Source organism: Lolium perenne, chromosome 3 (assembly GCF_019359855.2).
Source record: "Lolium perenne isolate Kyuss_39 chromosome 3, Kyuss_2.0, whole genome shotgun sequence".
NCBI lineage: Eukaryota > Viridiplantae > Streptophyta > Magnoliopsida > Poales > Poaceae > Lolium > Lolium perenne.
In genome coordinates this window covers 49107808-49116690 of record NC_067246.2, presented here as the reverse complement: position 1 = coordinate 49116690, position 8883 = coordinate 49107808, and the positions used below count along the sequence as shown (strand labels likewise).

Sequence of the window (8883 nt, the reverse complement as noted above, 5' to 3'; positions counted from 1 at the left end):
CATCGAGCTCCAGGATTCCGCGCCGGTGCCCTGGCAGGCGTGGAAAGGCCACCCGCCGACGCTGCGGCCCGCGTAGCCACGGCGCTGGAGAGGCTAGATTCCGCCTTGTCGCACGGCGCGGCGGCCGTCGGCGCCGTCCGCGTCATGCTCGGGACGGCACCAATGCAGGTCGGCGGGGGAGAACACACGGCCAACGCGCTCCTGGAGCAATTCAACTTCGGCCTGGATCCGCCGCCGCCGCAAGGGTTCCCGCTCTGGAGCGCGTGGGGACACGCGGCCGAGCAGCTCCTGGGCCGCGTCACCGACGACCTGGCGTGCGCCGTGCGCGTCGCATCCCGATTCCCAAACCACCGCGCGCCAACTTCGACCGGTATCATATGATCCCTGCAGGAACCGACTTCTTCCCCGATCGTCGGCTTTCCATTCCTCCATCGATCAAAGTTCAACCAAGTTCTTATGCTTATGATATACTAGCTCCTCATGCATATAGTTTCAGTTCCTATACGAACTCAAGGATTCGATGCTGACTAGTGTAGTGACGACTCGTACGTGCATCCATCTGTAATGCTCGTACGTGGAACAGGTTCACTCAGATACACTACTCTGCAAGTTTTGATCAGTTGGATACAGTTGACAACACTTTACTACTGCCTAGGTTTGTGCTACAACTTCGTAACTGTTTCTGCATGCAAATTCCTTTATCCCGGTGGGTTGGATTTCTTCTGTGATTTCCATCATCTATCGACGTGGCGCCACTTGTATGCAGTGAGCTTGAAAACTGATCGATCACATTGAAAGATACACGGCCACCATGCACAAAGAGTAAAATACATATACAGTAACTGAACTTGTCTCGTGTTATCAGAACAGTTACTGAAGTTAGAAAAGTGCAAGTTACGGTCACTGAATACTGTCCCCTCGCTCCATACGGTCACCGCGGCCATTTGGCAGCTCGCCAGGGTGTTTTTGCAAAATGAGCAGAAGATCGTGGTGGCCTCGTACACACGTTTCGTTGCGGCGCCGCCTCGCTCCCATCCCTTTCGCTGGACTGCCCCCTACCGCCCTGCTCTACGCCGCCGCTCTGTACCCATAAAAGTAACCGTCATGATTCAACTTAACATTGAACTTTGCGCTATCTGAACCTACATAAAAAATTCGGATGATATGAATCACTGTAAATCCTACATACACACATCACGCTTTTTATTCAGTTGAAAATCTTGAAACCAAAAGAGTAATAAGTCTCCGAACTTTTTGTCTCCCAAAACGAAATTCAAACGAACATGCGACAGATTCACTTCACCATTGTCATACAATATTTTTAAAGACGAAACGAGAGGACGCGGCGGTTCGTATCGGAAACGACGCGGGTGGGGGCGCCTTATCAGCAAGAGGACGCGGCGGTTCGCATCGGAAACGACCCGGAGAGGTTGGTCATCGGCGTTAATGGCCTCCCGCGTGGAAACCCAAACGGCGAGAGCGGCGACTGGCCACGCGGCGTCCACCTACTTTACCCACGCGTCTTCAACGCGCGTCCGCCGCCTCCCTTAAAAAACCCAGCGCCGCGCACTTCTCTGTTCCCCGCCATCCAACCCTAGCCGCTGACGTCCAACCACCGCGTAGACCTCCCACACACCCCGCTGACGATGGCGCACAATGACCAGGCCAGCGGCAGCGGTGGCGGCGTGCTCCGCTCGATGCAGTTTAGCCTCGACGAGGCCGGCGTACTGTACTGGCACCGCATCCCCGTTCCAGTACAGTTCAAGTTGCCGCACTGTTGGCACGTCTCCAACGGCGGCCTCGCCGTGCCGCCGCCGCCACCATGACCACAGACGCGGGCCCTTGCCAGGGAACAGCGGAACCAGATGACGCCGAAGGAGAGGAGCTTGCCGAAGAACGCTCTCGACAACTCGGACTGGGCAGTGCGTTTCAAAGACGAGCGCGACGTCGAGCTCGCGCGACGGCCAACCACTCGGGCGGACGCTTCAACACCGTCGGCCGCCGTGCCTGGTGGTACGGGCGCGACGTCGACGACACGCTCCGCCAGTACGGCTTCCATCCGCGCGTCCGCGGGCAACGGGAGCCGGTGTACTTCCCGCAGGCAGTGGGCATGGCGCCGGCGCTCATGCATCGGATCATCGGCTGCCGTCGCGCGCACGCGCTCGTCCGCGCCCACGCCTCCTTCCGTAGGTGTCTGTCATCCGCTATGAGGCGAGGCGCGCGTCCTCTGCTCCGGCTCGTCGGACGACTGGATCGGGCCGCCGTTCCCGCATCAAGGAGGAGGATGCCTCGCCACCACTTCCACCGGCGAAGAAGAAATGGTGGGAGAAGGAGGCCGAGGCGCAGGCGGCTCTCTATGGTGACGGCGACGAGGAGGAGTTCCCCGCCCTACAGTACATTGTCGGCCGCTCCGTCGACGAAGACTACCGGCATACCGTGATCGACCCGCGGTAGGCGGCGGTGTGGTCCGCTAGGGACCACGGCGCCAACTACTTGACCTCGTCGGACCACCGGAGCTGCCGGCGCCAAAGGAGGAGAAGGCCGACGAGGAGGAGGCCGACGACGTCGACAGCTGGTCCTGCGGTCATCCAGCGGGGACGACCTGGACTTCAGCGCCTTCGACTCCCAGCGCCGCTAGATGTTTTTTTCGGTTTTTAGTTTGAATTCACGTTAAATTTGTACAAATTTCATTCGAACTTCGTATGAATGTCGTTTTGAACATTTGAATTTGATTTTCTAAATATATCGAGACCGCCGGTTTGGGGGCGTTGGTGTGGCAGCAGCGTCCCAAATAGAGGGTGTTGTACCGATGCCCCCCATACGGCAGTTCCGGCGTCTCTACCGGCGCATATTTGAGAGCCGTCGGTGGAGATGCTCTAAATGCCGTAGTTCCACGATCTTCTGCTGATTTTACAAAAGAACCCCGACGAGAGTGTGCGGTCTCACGCATGTCCTATCAGTCCAGTCAATGATATGCCACGTCAGCGCGAAATGTAGCCAAACACCCGCGGTGACCGTACTGATCAAACACCGAGTATTGGGTGACCGTAACTTTCACTTTCCTCAGCTCTGAGAATACCAAACAAATTGAAAATTGAGTGACCGTACCTGTATTTTACTCATGCACAAATGGCAACCATCTAATTAACAATTGTTCCTAGCTACCTAATTCAAACCTGTCGCGTCATTTACACTGCAAAAAAATCACGTCACAAATTCAGGACTATTAATTGTTTTTTAGTTCAGATTTAGCTTGCTAAGGAGCATTTTGGACATTTTTGTTTAATATACCAACTACTACTCAATATTTTCCTCATGATCAAGTGGATCTGAAAATCGTTACTAAGGAGGAAGGCCTTTGGCTTCAGATCCTCTGGAGGAAATATTTCCAGTCTAAGGGTTCCTTTGATTCATAGGAATATGAAGAGTGTAGGAATAGGAAAGGTGTAGGATTGGAATGTCATGCTAAGTTGAATCCTATAGGAATATGGTATGTCTTTGATTGTAGCAAATGAATTTTTCCATGAGGTATGAACTAATGCTTTTTTCCTATAGGATTTGTACTACAAGATTCCTATAGGAATAATTCCTATAGGATATGTTCCTATGAATCAAATGACTTGTATAGGAAATTTTCCTATAGGATTCAATTCCTACATAATTCCTATATCAATCCTACGAATCAAAGGAGCCCTAAGGAAAGGGATACAGTTGAAGCGCTCGCGATCATGTTGTGTTATATGAAAGGGATACACTTGGTACCGCACAACAGCCATATGGTAGGGCTCAACACCCAAATCACAAGCCTAGAAAACCGCACAAAACATTTTTCATGTGAGAATAAAAACCAAGATAAGGTAGAACTGCATGTGAGGATAAAAATAAATGCTAGAAGGTGAGTGGGCTTACTGTTATGCCAAGCATGTGAGGAGGCCGTATCAAGTGTTAAGTGGAGTGAAAGTCACCGATGAGTATCTTGTGAGAAAATTCTTGTGGATGCACTATGTCGCACACGTTCCCTTTTGGCTACGTCTTTGTCTATTTGTTCTTACCAGATGCTAAGACAATGACATAAGATCGGTAAGCAACTCTTCTTATGCAGTGTCATTAAAATAATATTCCTATTATAAAATGCTACCTAGAGTTAAATATGTGAAACGAACATATAATTCATATAAATGGAGGGAGTACTTTCTGTTGTTATCTGTGTGATCTTTTTTCGTATGATATTTCCCCATATTTGCTCATATTTTTTCAGCCATGTTCATTTCGTGGTTTAGATTCTTTTTTAATTTGCCAATGATAAACATAAACCGAAATGATAAAGCATGTTTCCATCGGTGGCCGTTTTCAACCCTACATGTGTATCAGAACTGGGTTTAACTTTAACCAGTGTCAAACACAATCCTAGTAATATCCCGCTCCTTGTCCATATGAAGATTTCTGGTTTAAAATTGTGGATTTGCTATGTCTCTAATAAATTCTTAAGTCTCAGTCGTCCACAAAAAATTGCTTAAGTTACACTTTTATGGCATTTCTGCTAAGAAGGTGCACTTTTGTATGAACTGCAATTGCACTTTCCTCGGCTGACTAAACCTTATGAAAATCTCACTTGACTGAGACATATGCAAACCCTTAAAACTGAAACTAGAAATTCTCAAATGAATTAGAATCTGAATAATGGCGAGATGTTGGTCCACCGGGTACGTTTTAAAAACCAAGCCAGCGTGCATCATGTAGTCAGGTTTTCTTGTGCTCCGCCGGGCGACGGATATACTAGTACACGATCGTATCGATCCCTCATTGCAGTGTAAAACCGCAAATTGAGCCAGCAAAAACGCAAAACAGTACGACTGCTAGTGCAAAGTTGATTCCAGGTTGCAGCAGGGTATAAATGTCATGGTACTAGGTACGTACGCAAACCAAGTTACTCCTGCATGCAGGTTAGAAGAGCTAAGTCTGGGATGTCAGGTAAACAAACAAGAGGTCACAGAGAAACTTTTTTCATATAGACGGATCGCTTCTGCATATCATCCTGCATCGAATCATTCTTGCAATTCACAGTACATGAACTTGATTCCATGTTGCAAAGAACGAACCCATGCACGCATGATTATCAATCATGGTATAGTATTACTGTAGTAAGTAATCAACACCCAATGGAGCTACAATTCAGAACAGAGTTTGTGCAGGCAGATCTAACCAAGAGAATGAGTCACCTCTACTGGATGCGATTGCGGGCGGCAGGCTCGAAGGCGATGGTGGCCATTCAGTCCAGCACGGTCCGGATTTGGTCCATGGCGGCTCGGACCTGGTCTTCCATGACGGCGTCCGGGCCAGCAGCCGGGGGAGGGCGGGCACCGATGAACCGCGCGGCCCACAGGTGGCCGAAGGCAGCCTCCGTGGGGACGAGCGCTTGCCGGCCCTACTCCCTGGCGTCCTGGAGCCTGGTCAGAGCAAGCCACATGCCGTGGTCGGCGTCGCGGATGAGGGAGACGCTGGCCACGGGATCCATCGGGACGGCCCCGCAGCCCCGGAGCACGATGAGCTCGGCCGCCGTCATGTCGCCCATGGCAGCGGAGAGGAAGGACGACGCTTGCCCGACATTGGCCGCCGCGGAATCCAGCAGGACGTAGCGCCCCGCGGCGTCGCGGGTGTCCAGCAGCTCCTCCGACTCCAGGTCCCGCAGCACGGCGCCGAGATGATGCCTGGCGCGGACGCAGTCTCCGTACGCCGAGACGGGACGAGCACCGGCCGCCGTCTTCACCCACAGCCATGAGGGCCGGGGCACTCCAGGTCACGGAGGTCGCCCACAGCCACCTGGAACTGCCATACCAGCCGGCCCGCGCCGGCGACGCGCTCCCCCACCTACCCGTCGACGCCATGCAAGCACCTCGACACCGCCATCTTCTGTGCCAGGCAGCTCAGCGCGTCCCACGACGGGTCCGGCACTCTCCGGCCACGTCTTCTCGCTCTGCACAGCGCGCATCGGCCTCCAGGATTCCGCGCCGCTGACGTGGTAGAGGTGGGCAGGCCACCACGCCGACGCCGCCGACCACGCCGCCATGGCGCTGCAGAGGCTACAGTCCGCCTGGTTGCACGGCGTGGCGGGCAGCGACGCCGTCTTCGTCATGCTCAAGATGGCCCCATTCCGGATGTCCGGTGTCGGTCTGCTCGGACTAGCAGGACCACACGCGGCCTACCAGCTCCTGGACCACCACTACGAGCACAGCCTCGCCATGGCGCTCCGCGTGGCCGTGGCCCATGCAGGGCTGACTGTGGTTCCGCCGCAAGGTTCCCGCTCTGGGACGCCTGGGGACACGCGGCCGAGCAGCTCCTGCGCCGCGTCGCCGACGACCTGGCCATGGCGCAGGCCGCGCTGGAGCACATGCGCCGCGCCGTCATCGCCCAGTTCTTCGAAGCATGCGGATGCTTCAGCGTCGCGTCGCATCCTGATTCCTGAAGCAGCGCCAACTCCATCACCAGTCTCTCTTCGATCTGTTTCTCTTCATCGGTATGATATTATGTGATCCCTACAGGAATTCGACTTCTTCCCCGATCTACGGCTTTCCTCCATCGATCAAAGTCCACCAAAGTTCAGAATTCGCGCGTGATATACTCCTAGGTTTTGTAAAAATATGTGGTTCCTGAAATACAGTTTTGTAAAAATATGTGGTTCCTGAAATCAATGTATGGATAATCATTGTTTGAGTAGAATAAACGGGCTTCTAGCCTATCAAGCAGATTGGAAGTCCCAACAAGAACATATCCTCTGAACCTAAATGAAACCGGAAATCAAGAAAGCATGAGCATATTTACCAGAAAACAAGAAACACATGCAACATCATAGATAAGTGAAGAAAAATCTATGAAGGAAATTCACTTCTAAAGTAGTGTGGAACAACCATTTCTCAGGACAAAGGGAACTTATGCAAAACTGGCAGGATACTTAAACAATGGATAATGCAACAGAGATTAATTACGGACAGTTTCAGTATTTAAAACTGAAGTAAAAGGGTCGCACAATTTGATTTGAAACATTATCCAAAATTGACAGAGGTTTCTAACGACAAATGTATAATGAGTACAGATCATCAATGATCAATACTCATGTAAAAAAAAAAAGTAACTATCTTTGTTGAAGCAAGATGGGGAACTAAAATCACCTAGGTGTTAGGCTTCACTCTAGAAAGTGTTATTTCCAGCAATGAAGAGAATGATGACCTGCTTGGAGAAGAGCTTGATGATCAGAGCAAGAGAGATGCTGAGGGGAATAATCAAAGTGGACAAGACAATGGGAGTGGGTCTGGTGCTGCTGCTAGGCCTCAATCCTTTTCTCTTGGGAACATTCATCAAGCTTCTACCAATGACCAGTATTCCCAGAAAGATCAAGTGATGGATGATCCTCTCGGAGAAAATTGTGCTCCTCCAGAATCAAGTACTGCTGATGTTTATCAGAAGCTTCTCCAGAGAGGACTAGTTGATCAAGAGGGTGCTTTTGTGTGTGGACAAGACTCCAGTCTCTGCAGCTGCAAGTGAGGAAGTGAAAAAGTTCTGGTACAGTGAGAAAATGCTTCAAGGGAACCTGACCAACCAGTTTGAAGAGAATGCTCCTGAAGGTGATGATCAGGAATTGGAGCTACCTGATGATATTATGCCAGAGGTAGAGCTTCCCTTCATATCTGCTGATCAAGTGTCTGAGAAGCTGCCAGCTAAGAGAAGATCCAAGTGGGGGCCTGTGCAACCTGTTAGGCAGAGTAACAGGATTGACAGGTCTAAGAACATCATGGAGAAGGCTCAGGAGATGAAGAAGATTAACAACCTGGAGATTCCAAGGATGAGAGGTATAATTTCCAACAATCCTTTTAATGTTTTACATGTTGATGAATTAGATACTATTGCCAAAATAGTTGGTATCAATTTAGAGTTAGAAACTGATAGCATGCACTCAGCTTGTTCCTCCCCTAGAGCTGCTTCCTTGTCTGATAAGGACCAGCAAGAGGAACTTGCTGAGGAATGGATAGATGTTATTAGGAAATCTCGGGGCAAGCACCCCAAGAAGTTTTACTCATGATATGCGCTTTTTGGAATAGCAGGGGTATATCCACTCCTGGTAGACAGCTTTTCATTAATGATAACTTAGTGCCTCTGAATTTAGACTACATTGGCTTTCAGGAAACTAAAAAAGGAGAGTTTAGTAACTCCTTTCTGAAAAACCTGCTAGGAAATAGAAATTTTGTTTGGAATTTATTACCTGCAATAGGCTCTGCTGGTGGTATCTTAGTAGGTATTAATGCTGATCTCTTAGAGGTCTTAGCCTGGGAGATTAAGACTTTCTCTGTGAGTGCTGTAGTTAAAAATAGGAGGAATGATTTTATTTGTAGAATTACTACTGTCTATGGATCTGCCTATGAGGAGAGGAAACAGGAGTTTATTTCCGAACTTCATGAACTCTGTCTTAATTGGGAAGGACCTGGGCTGATAGGTGGTGATTTTAATCTAGTTAGATTTGTTGAAGATAAGAATAATGGTAATATAGATTTCAAATGGGCTGATAAGTTTAATGCCTGGATAGAAATGTGGGCACTTATGGAGATAGGGGTCTCTGGTAGGAATTATACTTGGGGGAATAATCAAGAGAACCCTGTCATGTGTAAACTTGACAGGATCTTCTGTTCTGCCTCTTTTGATAGCTGCTTTCCCTTAGCTAGTGCAAAAGTGTTATCTAGATCAGGTAGTGATCATACCCCTCTTGTTTGGGACTCTGGTGAGAGCAGAATTCCAAAAAAGGGAGGTTTTAAGCTTGAGAAATGGTGGTTAGCTATTCCTGAATTTGCTGTGTTGGTAAATAGAGCTTGGAGTTTAGAGGTTGATAATAACAAT

The 8883-nt window shown here is 49.8% G+C and overlaps 1 protein-coding gene across 1 annotated transcript; it reads right to left on the bottom strand.

Annotated features, from left to right (window-relative positions):
• Window positions 1-5174: 5174 nt before the first annotated feature.
• Window positions 5175-6067, bottom strand: LOC127339272 (uncharacterized). Its single transcript, XM_051365142.2, has 2 exons — window positions 5902-6067; window positions 5175-5790 (listed from the first exon to the last, which is right to left on the bottom strand). Exons 1-2 carry the CDS (start codon window positions 6065-6067, stop codon window positions 5426-5428), a joined length of 531 nt encoding a protein of 176 aa, XP_051221102.2. The 3' UTR covers window positions 5175-5425.
• Window positions 6068-8883: the final 2816 nt, after the last annotated feature.